At 41.3% G+C, this 23,612-nt stretch overlaps 1 protein-coding gene and 1 pseudogene across 3 annotated transcripts; one reads left to right on the top strand and one right to left on the bottom strand.

Annotated features, from left to right (window-relative positions):
* Window positions 1-1,255: 1,255 nt before the first annotated feature.
* On the bottom strand, window positions 1,256-9,033 carry trappc13 (trafficking protein particle complex subunit 13). Of its 2 annotated transcripts, XM_085414375.1 has the most exons (13): window positions 8,903-9,033; window positions 7,748-7,816; window positions 6,432-6,531; window positions 6,247-6,331; window positions 6,032-6,159; window positions 5,853-5,925; window positions 5,485-5,529; window positions 5,153-5,170; window positions 2,532-2,665; window positions 2,255-2,453; window positions 2,052-2,152; window positions 1,785-1,932; window positions 1,266-1,698 (listed from the first exon to the last, which is right to left on the bottom strand). In XM_085414375.1, exons 1-13 carry the CDS (start codon window positions 8,946-8,948, stop codon window positions 1,591-1,593), a joined length of 1,254 nt encoding a protein of 417 aa, XP_085270501.1. In that variant the 5' UTR covers window positions 8,949-9,033; the 3' UTR covers window positions 1,266-1,590. The 2 variants fall into 2 exon arrangements, with proteins under 2 accessions (XP_085270502.1, XP_085270501.1); XM_085414376.1 differs by lacking the exon at window positions 5,153-5,170 and having other exon boundaries at window positions 1,256-1,698.
* Window positions 9,034-20,672: 11,639 nt separating this feature from the next.
* On the top strand, window positions 20,673-23,339 carry LOC146666378 (uncharacterized; annotated as a pseudogene). The gene is made up of 2 exons (XR_014912437.1): window positions 20,673-21,059; window positions 22,371-23,339. The product of XR_014912437.1 is annotated as an uncharacterized LOC146666378 (transcript).
* Window positions 23,340-23,612: the final 273 nt, after the last annotated feature.

Below are 23,612 nucleotides of genomic sequence, written 5' to 3'. Positions count from 1 at the left end.
TGTCAGCCACCTCCTGTACATGGATGACATCAAGCTGTATGCCAAGAGTGAACGAGACATCGATTCACTGATCCACACTACCAGACTATACAGCAATGACATTGGAATGTCATTCGGACTGGAGAAGTGTAGTCGGATGGTAACAAAGAGAGGGAAGGTAGTCAGAACTGAGGGGATTGAACTACCAGAAGGCAACATTGCAGATATAGAGGACAGTTACAAGTACCTGGGGATCCCGCAGGCAAATGGGAACCATGAAGAGGCCGCTAGAAAAGCTGCAACCACCAAGTACCTGCAGAGGGTCAGGCAAGTCCTGAGGAGTCAGCTGAATGGTAAGAACAAGATCCGGGCCATCAACACGTACGCCCTGCCCGTGATCAGGTACCCTGCTGGGGTAATAGGCTGGCCAAAGGAGGAGATAGAAGCCACTGACCAGGGCCGTGCAGAGAGGTTTAAAGGGGCGGGTGCTCAAAGTTAAAAAGGGGCACATTGAACCAGACTGAATAACAACAACACACATTCATCAAGAATCTAATATGGGTAACAAGGCAAAGCAAACGTCACCGATGTTTTACCTGATGGGTACATGGTAAATGGCCTGCATTTGTATAGCGCTTTTCTAGTCCTTAAGGACCCCAAAGCGCTTTACACTACATTCAGTCATTCACCCATTCACACAAGCTACATTGTAGCCACAGCCACCCTGGGGCGCACTGACAGAGGCGAGGCTGCCGGACACTGGCGCCACCGGGCCCTCTGACCACCAGTAGGCAAACATGGGGTTAGTATCTTGCCCAAGGATATTTGGCATGCAGCAGAGATCGAACCACCGACCTTCTGATTAGTGGTTGACCTGCTCTGCCACCTGAGCTACAGCCACAGTACAATGTTGCTGTTGAGGGGTTTCTGCTGCTCCTGCTGCTGATAGTGCTGGAGGGCAGGGCTGTGTTGATCTGAGACTGTAGACATTAAAAAGTCCATAGGAGAGATGGTAGCTGATTAAACAAGTATCATGAGATAATAACAAAATGCAAAGATTAGTGACAGCGCTTGGATGTCTTGCCTGTGAATCACTCTTTGCTTCTCTTCTTCCTTCCATCCCATCATTTCATATATCACTCTCCACTTGCTGTCCATCTGAGAACAAGGCACAACTTGCTATTGCAATAAACTATAATTTAATTATCCACACCTAACAACTCTTGGACTTAATCTAAATGATGACAGAAAAATGTTATAGCCCTGCCTTTAGTAGCCTCACACAGCTCCTGCTGTTTCCAAAAACTCATTGATCAAGTCAGTACATGTCTGTGCCTTTGTAAGAGTTTTAATAACAAAAGCCAACACAGATGCCATGAAGCACCTTTTTAAAAGCAATATTAAATCAAAGATGACAGATTTATTAACATTTATGCACATTTACATCATTATTTTCAAAGAAAGTGATTTATATTATTCACAATTAATTGTAAAATACAATATTCTTCCATTAAGTTGCAAAAAACATAGTGTCATGTGCAGAATGCCGCAGTTGGTCCATTCATATGTAAAATGCAAAAAAACATAAACAAAAAAGGGTAAAGAAAACTCCTAGCACTCGTTGCTCGTAAACGGGCAGACCACACACACTTGTGCAATGTCGTCGTATTCGTACGTCCTCTTCAGAAATGTATCTGTGAGCCTCAAACCAGAAATGCTCTGAAACAAAGAGGCAAACACACGAGTAAGTCGGTAAAGAGCACTTTGATCTGAGCACACGGTCAATTGTAAAGTCTGGATCGTACCTGCAGACCCTGGACGGAAGACAGGACTGTGAGGGGCAGTGAGAGGAAGGCGCCAGGACTAAGTTTCCCCAGCTGTCGCCCTGATATACCACACCAATGGATAGAACTAGTATTACACATCTCTAGCACCAGGTCCATAGTTCTTTCACTGCAATATCAGAAAAGCAGAGAAAAGCTGGTTATTATGGGCTAATTCAACCCCTCAGTGAACTGAATAATACTAAGGGTTGTATTATGAGGGCGATTTCATTTTTCAGGGGTTTCTACCTGCAGTTGGTGATTTTACAGATGATGTCAAAAGGTTCTTCAAGGTTGACAGTGTCAGGAATCAGGTCTAAAGACAGCCGAATATCTCCATACCCTGGAGCCTGGAGGACACGTGGGGATTAAACTGTATTTTCGTTCATAAGAGGATACAGTAAGTGAAATGAGCGCCTCTGTTCTAGCAGTAGGCTAACAGATCAAGATACCATTCTTTGCAGCTGACTGGTCTGTAGCCTCCCTCTTTCTCCAAGATTGGTCTTCCATACAATGTCCAGCTTGCCTATGACCGTCACTCCCTTGATGATGCCGGCCTTCTCTGCGTACTCCGGCTTTGGCTTCAGGCAGTACAAATACTGCCGTGTGTCCATAGGCTGCAGGTAGGACATTTTCCCAAATGTGGACTCTCTGCAGAGGAAAAGTTACAGCTGAGTATTGAGTGTAAAATGTTATCAAAAAATAAGGACACATGTGTGTTTGTTTTACCCTTTGTCTGCTTGTGTGACCGTGTTGAGCTCTGTAACGTTGTACATCATGGATGGCTCTAAAGACACTTTCTCCATGAACATTGGCGAGGTGGTAATGTTCTGAATCTGCGCTTCCAGGAACACTTCATCTGTCTGAGCGCAGAAGCACAGCGTCACACTAACAGGCTATTTGATGTTAGCCTTTATAACAAGCTACATAATCTCCAAGGTGAACTGAGCAACATGTCAGGTATTAACAGCTGGGTTAGGGCTTTTGCCAATGTGCCAGCTTCAAAAGGATGAGCTCATATTTTAAAGTTTGTCTTAAAACGATATTCACATGCTCACAGAGGCTGTTAGAGTTTCTCGTGGTTATTTCCCCGAGGGAAGTGGGTAAAACCTCCTGATCCAGCAAGCACACTTGCTTCATTGGTTCTCACAGCACGCGCTACTTCTTTACTGGGGAGCACATCTGTGACCCGTTGTTGTCACAAATGTGCTCTGAGACTTTGAGGAATGATACTAAAAATATAACTTCTGACGCCGTGTAAAAAGAAAAGACAGACCACAGATGCTGCGAGTGCTGCTCTCGAAAGCAATTAATGTTCGACTCACTGAAAATGACAGAGAGCAATCAGATTTTTCTGTTTTCTTCTAGGAAACGTATGGAAGTTTCTCACAGCCAGCATGGACACCACAGATCACAGGAAGCTGTAACTCTTACAGACATCTGAGAGGTGTTTTAAGACAGACTTAAATGTGAACCTTAAATTTCTTTGGTCATATAGGAGTTATACATTGAATGTCAATGAGAAGACTGGCATTAAAAGAAAAACTTTAACTGAATCCTATTAAGTTTGCTCAGTGTACCTTTGAGGACATATTAGTACAATTGTTGGTCGGCAGGTGCACAGTACGGGCTGCACAGTGAAACATTAGTTTATCAAACATCAAGCAGTTTGGCTTATGAAAGTATGTTTAGAAATGTTTGACTTTATTTGTTCAGTACTGTCAAGACAGGAAATGTGGAGCAAGGTAACGCCAGGCAGTAAATGTCTGGCTCTACCAGTTTAGATCTTATGGTGTACAACTATACTTCTGGGGCCACTGAGCGACCCTAGTTATGGGTTCTTAGAAAGCTTAAACTAGAACCAAAAAATAGAAAAATAAAACTTTTGCAAGTGTACACCGATTTTATAAATATATAAAATTGGTCAGCTCAAAAATGAAACCATTTGGAAAGGTTAAAAGTATTGGTATTGTGTAGTAACAGGCCAAATTCAATACTGCTACTCAGTCGCTCAGCAGTAAGTAAAACAATAAGTTTATTAATATTCGAGAGCAATCATTACCGGTTAAGAGTACAGTTATTTCCTTGTGCAGAGGCATAATAAATGCATCTCAAACGTAGAATCAGAGTATTTTCTTAATCCCTGAGAAAGTTAGGTTGTCACATAGAAAGAATTTAGATGCCTGAAATGTGGAGAATGTTCTGCTTTCCTATTTTAATTAGGAAGCTACTTGATGTTCTGGTTGAGCAACACTCAGATGTCTTTACAACAGTAAACTTGTCTGTGCAGCCACAACTGTAAAGTGAGAAACAAAAAGAAGGAAGCGTGGATAAGTTTGTGCCTGTTATTCATAAGTGACTTGATCATTCTGAGTGAAGTTAGTGTGAAATCAGCCAAACCTCACATTTTAGTGCTTATAGTGAAAGCCTTCTGTCATTGTTGGCTGTTTAACTATTAAGAGCATAATTGTAGTGATACAAAAGTTAAAGTGGACCTATTAAATTGCTTTTTGTAGCTCAATATTTTATTCTCAGACTGCACTAGGGCAGCGTTTCGTGATTCACAGCACAAATTAAGTAACTTTGTTCTGATTGGCTGACCCTTGCAAACAGAAGGTTGGAGAGCAGGTGGGTGGGGCTTCCGCGCTTATAGTCTGAGCTGTTTGATTAGATGGCCACATTAGGGATGTCCACTCTCTATGACAAAGGAAAAAAACCTGTGTGAAACTGAAGCAGGTTAAAGCCTGTGATCTTTGCACACTGGCAGCCCTGAAAGGTCAAATGGAGTGCAACTTAAGGAAACACCAGCTAACAGAAAAACACTGTAAAGTAACGTGCGCTTTAATCACATGATTCATATCATAGTGTAGATACATGCTTGCTATTAGCCGTTTACCGTTGTGTGTGCTTTTGCAGAGGTTTTTTGTTGGTGTTTAACAGGAACAGCATATGAAAAGAGTAATAGGTCCACTTTAAAAACGAGCAGCGCTGAACTTGCGCTACTACATAATCATTCACATATAGACGAATAGATACGAGATTAATCATAGCACCTTCTGTGATGCTAACCGCAATCAATGCCGTACCCACTCACAACAATGTGACACCACAAACACCGGGCAGGATCAGTTTGAAAGAAGAGGAAACAAAGAGAGGGCAAAAGAAAAAGAATGGAAGTTTATGTCAAGGGGTAACAAACAACTGAGTCACTGAAGATCTTTTCTATATTCAGACTTTCTTCCATTCTTTTACTTTGCACCTTTGTATGAGCTCAGAAAGAAAGAGTGTCCATCGCCAGAAATGATTAGTAGAAGCTAATGTTCAGTGATGATAACAGAAGAAACAGTTACCACAGAACTGAGGTCGCTCTAATGGAGAAAATAAAATACAAGACAAGACACAGTAAACAAATGGAGTTACATGCCAATGTTGATGACAATGAATATTTGCAATACACGAAGCTACTGATATGAAAATGAGTATTAAAAAAAATTTTTAAAAAGGGGGGGGAGCTTAATGCCTTTATCCAGGAAAACCACTTATCTCCAGGATCATTTATTCACCTGGAGGCACACAGGTTTTCATGGAGGCCTAACTAATGCTAACTGCCTCTATTGTAAATGTTCCTGACTATAAAATGAAATAAGAGCTTCGCAATGCTGCTTGAGAAGAGCTAATTTACCTCTGCGTTGTAGAACTTCGTCTTCACATCCAGCGGCTTCAAAACCTGATTAAAAATAGATTGCAAGCTGAACACTGAAGTTTTCTCATAAGATACCGCCATCGAGCTGAAAATAATATTTCCATGCAGCACTGTTTAGTCCAACTGGAGTTTTACTGAAAGTGGGAATCAGAGTGACAGAAATTCATCTAAAGGAAAGGCAGCAAGGCTACAGCTGGTTATTGAACTGAGGGCAGAAGATTGCCTGACACCAAACCCACACAGAGGAAGGCAATCTGTTGTAGCTCTGTGGCATTTCTCCACTCATCTCTAAGCTTACTCGTGACTTTACAACCATCTCCTAATTAGAACACTGAGCCATAACTTACCTGGAACTTGAAGAACTTCCTAAAATAGAGCTTCTCCCCTTGCTGGGTGGTGTAACTGACTGCACAAACTAAGCTGGAAATGTGAAAACAGCAACAAACAAACAGGATTATTATTATTATTATTATTATTTTTTATTACTGGTGAGTTGGGAAAACATTTCGGGAGTGGGAACACTCACATGTGTGTCCCAATTTCTTTGACTTCGTGGTGAATGACATCATCGATGCAGCATTCGGGTTTGAGCTCTGCGACTGCCGAGTTCGATGCGGAGAGATTCAGCCTCTGCGAGCTCGTCTGTAGATCAGCCTACATAGGGAACCACATCGTGATTACGTGCGAATGGAAGACAAAGCGCACAATCTGAACTGAGCAGGTATTCCTTCTTTACAGTACCTTCACCAGAATGTCTTTAACAACTTGGCTGCTGTCATTATGCACGCTTATGTAACTGGAGAAGGTCTCGCCGAGGAATATATTTCTGTATGATGTGAAGACAAGAATTCGTTTTTTTTTTTTTTTTTTAAAAGCACTTGCTGCTGTTTTTAACTTTAAAGAGTTACAGCTGATTGGTGTTTTACCCAAAGTTCTGTGGTAATGTGAGCATCTCTCCCAGCATTAAGGTCTCTGCGCCTTTGATGGTGGAGGGATCCTGCCTCATAAGCTGACCAAACAAGTCCCCTGTGGAGACAAAAACATGGGTAGGTAGGTGTCATGGATATGTATAATGTAGAAATCTGTTCACTATTTTTATTACATATTATATCAGTAATGAACTGACTAAATATTAACTGATAACTTATGGCAATGGTGTGGGATTAAATAAGTGTGTACTTCTTCCCACTCCCTTTCAACATGTAAATGAATCAGAACGGTAGCTATATTGAAATGTATTGACTTTTGTATAGTATTTTTTCTCTCTCTCTTATTTTCTTTACTAAATGTAACTGTATATCGTTTCCATGTTTGAAATAAATTAACAACAACAACTTTAATGTGTCTACCTCTGTTTTATAGCATTTGGACAAGCTTGATAACATGAAAATATTAACTTTTTTTTTCTTGCCCAACAAGGACTCTATTGCAGACACAGTATCTTGTTTTCGTTTGTAAGCTGACTTGAGTGGGATTTCCTGGTGCAACCACAGAGGATGTTTAAATGAGTGTAAAAAAAAAAAATTGAGGAAGCTGCCTGACCAAGTTTGGCCTCAATACTTGTGTTATTTCCTGTAGTGGAGTGCAATGCTGACGTGGACCTCTGAAAAACAACAGCATTAAAAAAAATAAAACATCAGCAACAAAAAAAACCCACTTATCATTCAGCTTCACAATGCTTGACTGTGAGCTTCTCGAACACGATCATGAATTTACAGAGGTTGGGAAAAAATCTCTCAGATTGTTGTATATGCATGTAAAAAGGTGGAGATTTAATGAACAAGAAGCTTTTAAGCGTTCAAACAGATTTCTCCTTGAATTAACTTTTCCATTTTACACAATGCAAACAAAAGCATTAGACTACCAATTTAAAAACAAAAACAACCCACAGGCAAGGGATTATACCATGGACACAAGGCTGTTGTTTTACTGTTCTTGTCTTATTTGATCTTCTGCGTCCTGATAAACATGAGTATGAGACCTCTGACTAATAAACTGTAATTACTATGAGTGGTGGTACAGTGGCTCAGCCATTGTGGTTTCCTCCTACTATCCCACGTCCTGCACTGGATTGATTAACATCAACTGAGCTAATTGGATTCCCTGATAATATCATGATGCTCAGTCTCACAGACCTGACCCCTGTTGTTCTCGTTTGCTACAGCTCTGCTAAAGAATATGGAGTGAAATTCATTTCAGGCTCGGTGGGTGGAACTCTGTCTGCAAGTTTAAACAGGCTCACCTGGCAGATCTCGATCCTCGCACGTCACCGGCAGGTTTGTGAAGAGAGTGGGCTTCGTTAAGCGCATCACTGTAAAGTAAAGTGACACTGGTTAGCAGCCAATTAGTGACCAAGCTGATATTTTCACATGGATTCAGGAGCCTGCATTCAAGAATGAATGCTTACCAGTTACTGAAATCACTCACAACAGGGGTGTATCTAAAGATTATTAACAACAAAGAATCTGCTGACAAAGAGAAGTTCTGAGTGGGAAAGTGGTGGTCTGACATTAAAATTAAAACGCACAAATTATACAGGTTTTGTGTGAAGGACAACTATATGTTACCTTATCTGAATGCAACTTTTACAACTCCCTCTCTAGGTAAATGCAGTAAGCCTAAAGTTCCAGAAGTTTGTTTAATAGTCTCAAAACTGTTGTAAGATGCATTTCTTACACGCTGTTCACTGATAAAAAATTGTAACTGCCTAACAGATAAAATGTTCTGCAGTCCTCACACAAATGTCAAAGCCCAGGTCCATGAAGTGCTCTAAAAACAGGGAATAAAATCTTCCCTTCGCTACTGCATAAAACCTGTAGCTGTAGTAGCTAATACTTGAGTAATACCGTTAGTATTCTGACTGCTGCACAGTTTGCAGGATATCACTTATGCTCAGAATTTCTTTTTGCGGGTGGTGAGCTGAAAGCTAACAAAAAGAAACAGGAAAATGAACACTTTAACTTCCCAGAGTTCTTTCTTTGAGTCCGATTCAGATTAGAGGAAGTAGAAGCAAAAAAAAATGTTACCTCGAGAAAAAAAGTCCAACCCAAGCAAACAAACAAAAAACGAATTAGTGCAATAAATAAATTAGCTGCAACAACTAAGAGCACAAGAGAGAGTTAGCTTACACTATGACACAGTTCCTTAAGCTACACTTTGCTAAACAGGGTCTTTAATATATGTTTTAAGCGCCCCAAACGAAAAGAAAAGTCTTTAAAGTCGCACCACTGGCCATCAGCCTTGTTTACACCTTCACAAAAGTAAATGCATGATATTGCATTAGCTAGCGCCACTAGCAACTTGAAGCAGCAGCAAATGACAACAGCGCGATACACTGACACATCTAACCATGAAGACAACCTCTGTAGTCACAACATATATGTTAACAGTAAAATACCTTTTAATGCGAGCAGGTGCTCCTGTTTCGCCTGATTTACATCCATTTTGACAGTGAAAACAGCCTAATCAGGGTGATATTAGCCACTCTGCTAGCTGCTTATGTGACAGGCAGTTTCTTCTTCGTCATGTCATTTAGGGACAGGATGGACACCCCTGACATGTTATACTGCCTCCAATAGTGCGAGATGGGCGTTACAACAACAGAGAATCTTTTCTTTTCGTCACCGTTGATAAGTTGTACTTTAGACAATTTAATTTATATTACCATATGTTTTATTCCTAATCCAAACCGCGAATAAATAGATAAAACGTGATATTAATGATAAACGTCACTGACATCTAGCGGTGAGAAGAGGCATTACATTCGGCCATAACCTCTGCTGTGTTGAAATAGCAATAGAAATTTGTTAGTTTTGCTTCCACGGGCACGGCTTGTAAGCAGCACCAGTGTTTTCATCTGCATGCAGCAAACGGAGAAGCTGAGCTACAGAAAAGCTACAAATTTGTCAGCATTCTGATTTATAGAGCAACAATTCCAGTGTCAAATAAGATGATATGAGATTTAGTCAGTTTTCCTCTTAAAAAAAGAAGGCACTGTGCTGTCATCAAGTGAATGCATGAGCATTTACTGCGCAGTTTCTCACTGATAATGGTTATGTAGCATATATACATCGATCAGGCATAACATCGTGACCACAGACAGAAGTGAATGACACTGATGATCTCTTGATCATGGCACCTGTTAGTTTGTGGGATATATTGTGGAACAAGTGGATATTTTGTTCTCACAGTTGATGAGATAGAAGCAGGAAAAATGAGCAAGCATAAGGATTTGACAAGGTGAATACTGGCACCATGATCCCCTGTGTTAGAGGAATGCTTTGGAGAATGTTATGCTGGGAAACCTTGGGTCCTGCCATCCATGTGGATGTTACTTTGACAAGTTCCACCTACCTAAGCCTTGCTGAAGACTATGTACACCCTTTCATTAATTACGGTATTCCCTGATGGCTGTGCCCTCTGTCAGCAGCATACAGTGCCTTGCCACGAAGCAAAAATGAATGGTTTGAGGAGCACAACAATGAGTTTGAGGTGTTGACTGGGCCTCCAAATTCCTCAGATCTCAGTCCAATTGAGCATCTGTGGGATGCTCTGGGCAAACAAGTCTGATCCCTGGAAGCCCCACCTCTTAAAGGATGTGCTGCTAACATCTTGGTGCCAGATAGCATAAAGGGGGCCAACACAATATTAGGCCTGTGGTCATAATGTTATCCCTGATCGGTGTATATATAGAGTTTATGTCCTGTGGAGTTCCTATGGACACAAGATAACATGAATGACTAAGCGCAAGGGTGAACAATTTGAATAAAGTTTCCTTGTATATTGCCTCCACTTATTTAGAATAGATCAAAACATGCCAGCATCCTTTCACTGTGTAAATCTTCACATGCACAATAATACTCCCCATTGTTATCAAACTTGCCAAGTGTACTGCTGTTAGTTATGACTATTGCAAAACATATTTAAAGAGCCTTAGCGTGACAAAGTTACAACAGTTGTGTTCATGGAAACACTTGTGGTGTCAACAGAAAACAAAATAAGGCACAGAAGTGAAAGGATATCGAACAATTCTCAGCACTGTTTTGTTATTAGGCTCATTTTGCACACTATGCACTATTTGGTGTTACATGTTTTCTTCTCTGCAGTAATTTTTCTTTTACTTTAGTTGTGTGACCAAAAATGCTCTCCACCATCACAATTCATGCAAAAGCCAGTGTTTTGCAGAACCTTGTGCTATTGACATAAGCAGCTGAGTCATGTTCACGTTGATACAGAACAGACTTTGATACAGTGGCCGTTCAGTGTCAGTGAAATCACGTCAGGCAAGGAAATTAAAGATGAGGACACACTTCAAATCAGCTGTTATTCTGACCAAAGACCATACCAGTTTGATCTGCTTCACATAATTTCAAATTAAGTTTTCCTTTTGAGCTCAATAAACTGTTCACTGACAAAGAACTTTAGTTTTTGCAAACAAATACAAGATTTTGTTTGAACCACCACTTTTCAAATTATCCATAGTCATAAAGACCAGAACATCAAGACCCAGACACAGTCACAAGTTTAATAGTCTTTATTAGGAACATGAGAACTTCAACAAGAATTTGGAGTTGGTAAGCAAGAGTAGGATTATTTACAGGGGCCACTCTGAGGACTCTTTGGTAAAGGAGACCCCACAGTGAGTGAGACCTGGAACAGGACAGTATAGTTAGTTAAGAAAGAGGCAGTTGTTAATAAGTTTCAGCCACTTTGGTGTTAAATACAGAAACAGTAGCAGAACTAGAGGGGCAAAAATGAGACACCCCCTAAAACAGGAATGGGTTTACAGGTGGAGGTCACTGACATTTTTCCCTCATCATATTTTCTGACTGTTTTTTTTCTCTTTTTTTTGGCTAGGATTAGTGTTAATACTCATAGAATGAGGAGATACCTGCACAGGTAGTCCAACTCCTTCAGGATGCCAGATGGGTGGGTCCGGGATGGGCGTGAGGTTCTGGGGGAGCTCCGTCTCTGGGCTGGGGCCCGGGCCGGGCCTCGGGGGCTTGGGTCCTGGTTGGTGTGTTGCCAGGGTTGTGGGCGGGTGGGTGCATGGGGGCCCAGCCCTGGAGCAGGGTGCCGCCGGTGCATCGAGCCACCTGGGGGGCTCTTCAACTGGTGGGGGAGATTGTCACATCTTGCAGGAGCTTTCCTCTCTTCAGGAGCTCTCTCTGCAGGAGGGGGAGATACAGGAGAGGTGGAGGAAGATCTCAGCCTGGGTGTTTATTGTCTTATGTAGTCTGGAAGATGAATGGATGGTGGGGTGGGTGCAGTTTTCTCTGTGGTGGGGTTGGGTGGACTGTCCCGGGCTCTGTGGGGCCGGGAGGCGCTGCTGCACTGGGCCCCGGTCTGGATGGGCCTGGGCCCCCTTTCCCTGGCGGGTCGCGGAGTATGGGGGTGCCTACTGGGGTCAGCGGGGGAGCTGGCCCCAGGGAGGGGTCACTTGCCCCTCCCTTCCTTCCCTCCCCATCTCCAGCTGCCTCCCTCTTCCCGCTCCACCACAACCACCCACATATGCAGGACCTTGGAGTAGGGGTATGTCACCAGGGTGCAGAGGAGGCTACCCCCCCCGTCCTAGGGGAGGAGTTGGCCGTCCGACTGCGGTCTGGAGTGTGGGGCCTCCCTGCTGCTGCGGAGTCGGGGCGGTCTGCCTCCCCCCACCGCAGGGAAAAGGGTAACACCACCTGGGTCTGGGTGCAGTTCCCCCCTCCAGGGGCAAGGGTACCTAGACCCGGTTTGTAGAGTACACTTGGGGAGTGTGATCGTGTGTACAGCGTCTCTTTATGTTTGTCTCCACGTTGGTTGAGTGTGGAGTAAGTGCATATGAGAGCATGAGGGTGGGAATGGATGTTTGTGTCTGTGTGTGCCTGTATGTCTGTGTCTATATGTCAGGTTGGGTGTCAGGCGCCACCTCTCTGGGGACATCTCAGGCCCTCCAAGGTTTGGAGGCCTATCTCCCCCTACCACCACTTCCCCTGCCAGTGGCGGACTCCCTCAGACATCGGTGCGTTGGTGGTTCTTTGTGTCCGGGGGTGGGCGTCCGGGTACACACCGGCTCACTCCTTGGCGGCCGCTTATCGGGGCCTGGAGCCTGGGGCTCGCTCGGGCCACTTTGGAGGTGGTGTGCCCCCGGCCTCTCGGCCTGGGGCTCGGTCACTCAGGCGCAGCTGGCTGCCGGCGGAGCTCACGGGCGCGTCACTGCAACTAACCCTGGCTTCTGCTCCACGGCTGCTGAGTGAGCCCTCATCTGGGACTCTCCTCAGCTCTTTCTGGGACAGTGGCGCGGCTGCCCCTCTGTTGGTCTTCCTTGGTCTCTTGTGTTCTGGGGGCCTCTGGATGTCTGGAGTTTTGATCTCCTCCATACCTGCTTCATGCCCTGGAGGACGGGGCTGTGGCCCCCCCACACCCTCTAGCAGATCATTACATGAAGGAACCTTTTTAAAAAAAAAACAAGCGCGTCCATGCTCACAGGTGTACACACGGGCGATCACACCCACAAACTACACCCTTTTTGGCTCCTACCTCAAAGCACACTGTGTTCTGTTGATCTTATGTGCTGCACAATAATGTTTAACATTTAGTATTTACTGTCATATTCCCATATATCATTGTGATGTTGTTTATTCTATTACTCTTGTTCTCTTCTGCTTGTTTTCTTTTTTCTTTCTCAGCAGGTGATCCAGGTGATTGATATATGCATTTGTTTTTCTTTTTTTCTTTTTTTTCTGCTCATTCTGTTGGTTTTTGTCTTTTGCCCTTCTCCCCCGTCCCTCTTCTCAGCTGTTTCTCTTTCTTTCTCCCCTTCTTTCCCCCAGTCAAGTCTGTCCCGTATTCAGTAAGTGAAAATAAAATAAACAATAAAAGGTGAATCAAATGGACCATTACGGCAAGGCTGGGATGGTCAATTTGGTAAAGTAAATCCGTTGGGCATCTTTCTTTGCCTTTAGACAACAATTCTGATGGCAAAAGAGCCAAACAGGACAGGCAAAAAGAAAAAAAAAAGAAAAAAAAAGGATGCCAGATCAATACAGAATAGCCAGAAGTTTTGATATGTCTCTTAACAGTCTCAAAAGCATGGGCGAGATTCCAGGAGACAGGCAGTTACTCTAGGACTCTGCTGGATAGAAGGTCCTTAACCCACCAGCAGGAGTGCTATCTGCTCCTTTGCGCAAGAAGGAACAGAATGAGCTCTGCCCGAGCTACGAAATGATCTGATGAGCAGGACAGTGGTGTGAATCTCTCTGACAAACAGTCACAAACAGACTTCATGAGGGTGGCCTGAGAGCCCCCTTCCTCTGCTGGGCCCCGTGCTCACTGCTGGGCACTATGAAGTCTGACTTACCACAGAATACCAGAATTGGCAGGTCTACCACTGGTGCCCTGTGCTTTTCACAGATGAGAGCAGGTTTACCCTGAACATGTGACAGACTTGAAAAACTCTGTTGAAGCCGTGGAGAACGTTATGCTGCCAATAACATTATTCAGCATGACCAGTTTGGTTTGGTGATGGGATCAGTGATTGTCTGGAGAGGCATATCCATGGAGGGACACACAGACCTCTACAGGGTAGACAATGGCACCCTGACTGCCACACACACCATAGAGAAACTAGGAAAAGAGGACAAAACGTAGAAAGTAGACATCACAGGAGTGACAGCAATTCAGCAGAAAATGGAGGTAAGAGACAGTACAAAGCAGCAATGAGATGATGGAAGCCTGACAGGAAAAGAGAAGGGCAGAGCGAGAGGGAGGGAAGGAACAGAGACTGGGCCTGCTGGGTAACCTAATGTATAAGGAGGAAATGCATTCTGGGAATTACTTCTCCACGGCTGAGAACTTGTTTCAGTTTTTTCTGTGAACACTTTACTCACATGAACTGATGTCGAATCAGTTGCCATACAATTTGAACTCACTTTTGTTTTCTCTTTGCAGCAAATCACAAGCACAATAATTAACGTCTTCGAGTTGAGAATGATTTATGATGCATCATCAAGCAAGTATACAGTCAAGAGCTACTTGTTATTTATAACACCCAGCATCTAAAACATGTTGATATTTGTGCACTTTTAGAACTTGAACTTGTTGACTGAAACAAATTAAAAAAACCAATATGACTGTGACAGAGTGTGTGACATGCCATTTTAATTAGCATGGGACTCCAAAATGAATAAAGCCTTTGCAGTGTAGAAACGATCCTGCGGCTTGGACTGAAGCAGATGATCACAGAGGACCAGTCATGCAAGCAGACTGACACAAAATGAGCTCATCTTCCTTTGCAATGACAAAAGGCCAGAAGAGTATGAAGCTGAGTGGCATTTTTATTGAAGGCATCACAAGAGACGTGTTAACAGCAGAATTTGATATTTTCTTTATTCAATTTGACTTTCTTGTGACAACAACATGACAATTCTGCATTTAAGCCATTATCTGTATGCGTGCAGACGGTAATGAATAGAAGTCTACACGTCATAAAGCAGCACGGCGACCGGAGCGCTCAACGCCTTGCTTAGAATGATTTGTTTAGAACAAATTTTTTCATCGTCTTCATCCTCCACGAGGACAGACAGAAAGTGCTGAGGGCTCCAGGGCACCTCCTTGGTCTCGGATGCCAGCACACGGATGCAGTCGATGTCTTTCTTGAAGGTGAACTTCACCACGGAGGGGGTCGTCTCCTTATCGGCATCGTCATCAGACTGGGAAACGATGAAGGCATCAATCTCCACAGCCTTCCCTGTGATGAACACTCGAACGTTCCTCTTGCTGTTGTTGCTCAACTGACACGCAGTGCTGATGTTGCCCATTTTTCCAAAGGTGTGATTAGTCAGGAGGCTGAGTGGAAGCTGAGACAGACATATTGCTTAAATTCTGAGCATCTCATTATCTAAAAACCCACATGTGTGGGGAGTATTGATCCATATTTCATTCTTTATATTTCATTTTTGTTCCTAAATATGTTTTTTTTAAACAAATTAAGCTTGTGATCAAAAACTTCATAATACTTTAACACTTCACAATATGTCCCATGACCAAGACCACAATTCCCCTGTAATTAAACAGAATTTAAATGTATTTTATTCGAAATTAGAATGTAATTATATTTGCCTACACATAATTAAAGATAGACACACCAGAAATAGGTCAAGTTCTTACAGGAACCTAATAAAATATTATGCTCTAAGTAACTGAAGCACTAGGTAATGACATTTTAGTATTGTTGGTATTATGGAGTGGATTAATCTTGACATTTTTACATCTTTATTCATTGTGACATCCATGACTGATGCTCTCCTCTTTTTATTTTACCAATATAAACACAATAAAGACTGTTCTCCCTTACTAGCTTACAAGAAAAAAAAAAACCTAACCCTAAGTCTATCAAAATTTGCACATCTATGTGACCTTATTAAGATGGATATAATAATATTTTTTTTCCTTTCACAATAACTGTTTAAACATAACAGTTTGACAATTATTCTAACTGTAGTTCTTTATTGCACTCTGAGTCTCTATGATATGTCTCTTCACTTACGCTTATTTCACTATCTCTGGTATGACAGCCAGGAATGCTTTAACTGTTTTAACTTCATACATTTAAAAATGCTCAAGTGCTTTCAATTTAGGCACCAAAATAAGCTATCCTCTGCAGTTTCTTAAGCAAATCAAATATAGACTGAGTTCTTACCTGCTGATTCAGTGAAGGACAGGTGACAATAATGAGCTGTTACTGTAGCTGCTCACCTGAGCTGTGCGTGTCTTACGGACAAAGTCTGATAATATGCAAAAAGATGAAAAGACATGAACATGAGGTAACGTACTGTATGCTTTTAAAGATTAGAAGCACCGGGTGTAATGTTTTCATAATCCAAGACTAAAGTGGCACATACAAAAAAAAAGCTTTTTCAGCTTTTTTTATGTGAAAAATGTAAACTAAACGACAATTATGCAATAGCAATCACAAGTTCCACTTAACATTTTAGTCTAGTCCAAAAGTAGAATGACGAAAGTAGGAGAACGATGTAGGCTGGCACTGCACAGGAATTAGTTCTGTCAGGTCTTAGATGCAGAGAAATAAACAGTAGGTTTACTTCACAGTGGGCTTTGAACACTGGAAGAAATCTAGAATAACAGACTTATCCTCAGACCTCTATTGCTGCAATGTGGTAGATATAACGATACATATAACAAAGAGTATTACATCTATCTGAGTGCATATATGCAAAAATAGCCAGCACCACTTTATTTGTGAAACTACAGAACTGCTTACAGTTTCCACTAAGGTTTAATAACCTGACACTTCTACAAGTGTGAGACGATGAAAACTTGCCTTTGTGTAATTACAGCCTATTGTTAGAGACAGAACAGAATCTTTTATTTGCTCTGTGTTTTGCATACACAAAGTAGAGAAATGCAGGAAAGATAAAAGCATAACTGCTGGCTTCAGGCTGCCTTCCAGCACTTATTTTCAGCACAATGAGGCCCTGGCTGCTGCTGTCTCTGCTCGTCTCTGACCTGACTCCCCCAGGAGACGGGAACTGGGTTATGGATTACTTCAGCTGGACTTTGTGCAGAAAACTGATCCTCGGTGGACAGATGGCTCCCAAAGGGCTGAAGATACTTCGGAGCCAAACTGAGTCTACATGCTTCAAAAGAAACTACATGTATGCTGTTTTGCTACACAAACAGAGGAGCTACTCCTTCTGCTGGCCGTTCACAGTCCACAGTGACCATGGACACACTCTGTCTTTCAAAGACTTGAGAAGAATAATGCAAAGGGACCAGATTCCTGTATTGGTATGCTTATTTTATTCAGTAATGCTGTTAAAAAAAGGTTTCCTTTTTATGTCTTGTTCTTCATTAGGAAAACTACTCCCACCATCAACTGTATTTGTTTTTAATTTATACATGTTCCCTCTTATGCTGCTCCTCTGTGCATGAATTATCAGCATACCAGGTGGGAATGTCACATTTTGCAAAGCAGCCAAGAGTCTCCCACATTACACTACCTAAAAAGCACGAAGCTGATGACTCAGTCACAAGCTGCTTTATTTTTACACCCATTTCATGCTGCTGATAATAAGAATATCTGACATGTGGCGTGTTTTTGTGCCAGATAACAATATTTATTAGAGAGAAAAAGCCTTTTCGGGTAATGCTTTTAACTAAGCGTGACACCGTGACAGTCTCAGCATGTGATTTTAATATTTACTCCAGAGAATCTGCACATTTATCAAATAGAAGACGTGTGCCCCACTTCAGATGTCAAAATTTTACTCGTAACGCCACTCGACCATTTACAATAAAAATGTTCCAAACTGAGGTTTACATAAATAAATGCTTGTTGGTTTATTTCCCCTTCAAATTTAATTAATCTTATTTAATATTTTTTGCCTCCTTATGTGTGCTCCATCTAACCCACCAGTGGGGCCTGCCCCACAATTTGTGACCAACTGGGTTAAACAGGCATATTAAAAATAGATTTCATGGAAGAACAGTTCGAACAGTTGTTCTCCCTCTACTTGCTCAGTTAACAATGGATGTGCTGCACAGTCGGGCGTGTGCTTGGAGCATATTTGTGTGTTTGCAGTGCTGCAAAAAACACAAATACACTTTATGGTAAAGAAAGCAGATCTCAGTGAGGAAAAAAATCATGGTAGATTTCTATGCTGTTATGGACTTGGTCCAGTCTGTTTTCTCTCCCCGGTCTGTCATCTGTTTCCATATCTATTATCCCCTGTCCAAGTGTCAAGTTTACATGTTTTGGCATGTCACGTGACTCTCTGAGTGCTTGTTACTTCCTGTTTTATTTTGACAGTCCCTAGTCTCATGTGCATTACGTTTAACTTTGCTTCCTCTGTTTGGTCAGTCAGATTTTGTTTCAGCTGTTTTCCACCTGTTGCCCATCCTCTCGTGATCCTGTGTAATTAGGTCCTTAGTTTTCATCTGTTCCTTGTCATGTCTGTTACTCAAGGTTTGTGGTTTCATTTAGTTTACTCCAGTTCAGCTCTGCTTCTTATATTGTTCAATCAGCCATTTGCCTTAAGTTAAGCCTGTCTGCCAGGTCCTTTATTTTTGGTCCTCTCACTGACTGCCACACAACAAGCCCATGACAGTTTGTTGGAAAAGAAAATAATCAAACTAGTGAGGGTTGACTTCAAAGACACCTCAGAAATCAAAGTAAAAAAGACAGCAAACATTCTGGCAGTGGCACATACTCATGAGCCATCCTGGAGGATTAGGACTACCTGTGCAACCCCTGTAGGGTCCAGGTATCGCGTCATGCTACCAGTAGTGACACTGACCCTGGCCAAATGCAAAACTAGAGAAAAAACTGTTGGAAAAGATGAAAAGGAAAAAAATGTCAGTGGCTTCCGTCTGTAAAACCATTCCTGTGTTGGGGGTTGTGTCATTGTTGCCCCTTTAGTGCATCTGTTTCATTAACTCCAAAAGCAGCTGAAACAACAACCCCCTCTGCTACGTATGTACTGTCTTAATGCTATACTCTGATCAAAAAGTGTTACTTTTTTGAGCAGCTTACATTTTCAAGTCTTATTTGATCCGACATGGTAATTGTTCTATGCGTGTGCAGTGTTTGCGGTCTGTCAGAGTTGCCCCTCACTAACAAAGTCTCATTCAGAAGAACAAGTGCCCAAAGTGTCCAAGTCTCCAAGATGGATATTTCCATCTGGACTGCAGTCATGGTGATGGAAGTTGTTTTTATGGCTCACGCATTTATCTGGAAACATTTTTATAACTAATTCAGTCTTCCTCTCTTGTCACTTTAGGCCATTCTTCATTGTGGTGAAAGAAAACTTGTTCCAGCTTTCACGATGAAGTCAAACACAGCCCTGTTTCATATTAGCGATACTCCAAGAACTAAGACTGTTAGTCAAACCAGTCACATTGCCATGGATATAATTAAAGATAGCCCTGATTCTAGACCTTCATTGTTAGTGCTCCACCGCTCCATTGTCTCAGGACAAAACCTTCAGGCTCTCTTACTGGAGAAACCCGAGGGCTGGGCAGCCACCGTCACTGCTCATTTGCAGAAAATGCAGATGGAGCAAATCTGTGTGACTACAATTATGATTGTTTCCTGCTGTCCAAAACTTAGTGAAATTGCAGAAATGAACATCAGGAGGACCTCAAAGGAAGAGTCTGAACCACTACAGACAAAACTAAATGCACCAAAGGACATTAAAATTCTCATGCAGCACAATCAAAGAGGATCTCTGAGAGCTTCAGTCGGTCAACGTGACATTTTCCATGCAGCTACTCTGCACTCTGGCACCTCTTCAAGGAAAACGTCAGATGTGTCACAGTTAAAGACACAAGGACATGAAAACATTCTAGTGAAGCAAAAGCAACTTTTGAACTTGAATGAAGACTCCACTAACCAAAGAAGTTTTCAGAAACAACTTTCTTTAAAAGCAGCATCTGGTGTGGATGATGGTGGATTTGATGTTACGAGGCAACCCCTCTTAGTATCGAAGGAGAAGAAAGGATTCAGAAATAGACCACTGAATAAGACGAGGCCCACTCAGGATGATAATAATGAATTATTTAGCTGGAAAATGATCACAAAACAACCAGAGCTCAGACACCCAGTAGGAGAGAGTAAAGCAGAACAAAATATGAATCCTATGGAAAATGGAAACCAAAAGAGATTTGCATACGTCCTACGAACACGCTCCACGCATAAAACAGATATTCATGATTTCAATGAAAAACAAATGCTGTCTGATGTGGGAGAAGAAGCCTTAATCATGTTTTTCCTGCCAGAAGCAGTGATGGAGATACAAACGGATCCAAGATCTGAAAGAAAGCTTATTTCCAACACAGACTTTAGATGGAAAGTGAATATTCCTGAGCTGGGTGACCTGCCACCCATCACTAAAGCTTTAAAGGACATCGCTATTAAACAATACGACTCAAAATGTAAATGTTTGAAAGGAAGAATATGTTTATTAGAAATCTTCGTAATAGAGAGCTTAGATAGGAAAGCAGTGAAACGTGGAAAAACTATAAAGGAACAAGTCAAGGAAACCACAGAAAAACCAGAGAACTCACAAACAACTAATATATACGATGAAACAACAAGAATAAACCACACTGAACACGAAGGAAATCTGAAACCAGAGGAGACAGTCGTACCCTCACCTCGCCCGCTCAAAATGATAACAACAGAACACATAACAGACACAACTACAGCAAACACAAAGATTAAAGACACAACAATAAGTACGGAAGTCATCACTCAAAGCAGCACACACAAAGATGATGGACAGCCGAGCGCAGAGAGGAGACCAACAACTGGAGCGAGTCCAGAGCCCGAGGCACACACTGAGCCAGGATTTTTGAAGAATGAAACAGAAACTACGCAAGCAACGACCGTGAAGCCATTCTCGAGCCTCAGGATGAGAGAAGACGTCCTAGAAAATCGAACCAAATTTCTGAAAGACGCACAGAGTGAAGAAGAAGCTTTAAAAAGCAGGACAGAAACTGAAAGAAAGGAAGATCAAAATCATCCACGAGTGGAGCCCACACACAAGCATGCAAAAGTAAGTATTTCTTCAAGATTCAATTAAATAAATAGTTGAATGTTTGCGGAAGTATATGTCCCGTTTGACTGTTAGATTCATATAACTATCATTTAAATTAGTTACATTTCATGAGTAATGAAATACTATATTAAAACAGAAATGTTGAAAACAATCATTTTAAACCCAAATTTTGGGGTTGAAATTTCCTTTTCTTTTCAAATCCAACCAATTGAAATATTTTGAGTTCCTATGAGATATTCGCCCTTTTGATTTTTGATTAACACTGTAATGCCTGAACCATGAAGTAATTAAACAAAGAAAAATTTCTAGAATTGCAAATACGTTTTAATTTGTATTGTTTTTGCTACGTCTGATATTTTTGTGCAATTTATTGCTCACAGTAGGGCCTCATGAGTTTGATTGTAAACATCAGGTTTTTCAGGAGAAAACAATGTCTTAATAACTCAACAAATCATTTGAGTTCAAGGGTTAACTATTTTTAACCATTAACTATTAATGTTGGCTTTTACTGTCGTCCCCCCGACATCTCGTACTCAGTTGCTCAATGATTTATTTTTTTTTAGAGGCTGAGAATTTGTTTTATTTACTTCCATGCCAGAGGAAGCAGTGACACCAGGGGTGCAGTGGGTTGATGGGTTAATGATGATTTTATTCACAGATATTTGCAGAAATGAAAAGTTAGAGTTAATCCAATTTGAGAGGTGAACGAATACTAAGTAACCTTAACTAAAAAAAATTGCGATTATAGTACTTAAACATACTAATCCAACAGTATTTCAACTTTTAAGTTCTACAACTTAAGAAAAATAAGGCATTCAGTTGCATAAATTTTTTAAGGCCTGCAAATTTATTTTGGTTTGCAGTGCAATGAAGTGATAGGTGGGCCTTCAGGACAGGAAGGCCATCAAATAGATAGCTTATTGCATTATATAGTATTTTCCAAGTAAATGTTTACCTTTGAAAGAAAAAAATGGGGTTGGAAAATACTTGGCCAAAAATGATTATTAGCCCTGATAAAGTTGTAAGTAATAGTTTTGAGTAAAATGCAACTGAAAGATTTATTTATTTAAATAATTAATCATTGAGGAAAATGTGGTTTGTATAAACTGAATGTATATCAGTCAAGTGAATTTAATTTGACTGGATTGAATTATATTTAAGATTTTACATTGTACTTATGTAATAACGTTGCATCGAAAATTTACATGTACTCAAATGTCTTAAACTCACTATTTTGGGCATTCATTTTGTTTTGAGTATAACACGATGAACAACAATGACGGTGCTGATGAAAGATCTTCTCAACAGATTTCAGGGGACACTGTGCCGCTCTGCACAGGTTTAATACATCGCACGAAAGCTGGCTGGAAACACTGCAAAGAGAGACTCGGAGGAACAAAGATGTTTGCTTCAAGGCATCCTATGGTTCCAGGTGAACTGCAGACAGACCCTATCAGAGACGATGACAACAGCCGACGTAATGATGAAGAAAACGAACACTTCTATTATTTTGATGGAGTTCTCAAAAGAGTTCAAAACAATTTTTACCCTCACTACAAGAGTGGCGTTCCCGCAGAGAGACAAAAAAGAGACACTCGTGAAAATCTTCTCAGTTATATTCTGCGACTTACGTTAAGGAATAGGGGTCAGTGACTTCAAAAGATTAGGTGCTGAAGATGATTTCTAGAGACATGATCAGTAGTGTCTGAAAATAAGTGAAATCCACAAGGTGACCAAAGGACCTGAACGAAAAAGTATGCAATAACAAGAGCTTTATCCACAGGACAACAAGTGGAAAGCAAGTATGCTGGATCATTCAAAACTTCTAACTTCTCTTTATATCCAGTTAAATACTGACAGTCTGAGGAACTAACAGGACAGAAAGTGAAGTTCACAGTGAAGATACTGTGAACCTGAATTTTACTGGTTAAAAAATGTATTTCCTACCTCTGAATATAACTTATAAGAATGTAGAGAGATTTGCCTAAACGTGTTCACATTTTGACTTGATGCACTTAATTGTGCACAAGCCAAGAGGGCCTGAAGTTTGCACTATGTATTATAAAAGACTTCACAGAGTAATTCTAATTCATATAATATAATTAATCAGCCTTTCTGTTTAGCAGAACTAAACAGAGCATTTATTTTCACCACAGCCTTTGTACATGACTTGTGGTTTTGATATTTTACCTGTAGTGATTGAATGTACTGGGAAAGTGGGAACACAAAATAAAACAATTACTGTGTATAAATTGTCTAGACTGGATATTTCTAGTATTTGTTGGCTGAATTTGGAGATTTTCCTGTGAACTGCGAGTTTGTGAAACATGTACAGTTAGGTCCATATGTTTTTAGACAGTTTTGCCTCTGTACACCACCACAGTGGATTTCTATTGAAACACTCAAAATGTGTTTGTAGTGGGCTTAGTTTGTTTATTTATTTATTTTTTTAATTCTTGGAAGAAAATGCTTTTGGAGTCAGTGAAGCACCGAAGTTAGAATCCATGGGCATAACAAATTGTTCTTTCCTCCCTTAAAATGCTCTGCCAG

This window comes from Rhamphochromis longiceps, linkage group LG7 (assembly GCF_057381845.1).
Source record: "Rhamphochromis longiceps isolate RC_006_pf linkage group LG7, R_longiceps_female_GT1.1, whole genome shotgun sequence".
In the NCBI taxonomy this organism is placed as follows: Eukaryota; Metazoa; Chordata; class Actinopteri; order Cichliformes; family Cichlidae; genus Rhamphochromis; species Rhamphochromis longiceps.
This window is presented reverse-complemented; position numbering and strand designations above follow the sequence as displayed.

Excerpts from the sequence above, each read along its gene's own strand:
- trappc13 (XM_085414375.1), bottom strand. The coding sequence starts at position 8,948 with ATGGATGTAAATCAGGCGAAACAGGAGCACCTGCTCGCATTAAAAG. Across the intron at positions 2,454-2,531 it reads GTCACACAAGCAGACAAAGG|AGAGTCCACATTTGGGAAAA; the intron begins GTAAAACAAACA and ends TTTCCTCTGCAG. Across the intron at positions 1,699-1,784 it reads CTTCCGTCCAGGGTCTGCAG|AGCATTTCTGGTTTGAGGCT; the intron begins GTACGATCCAGA and ends TCTTTGTTTCAG.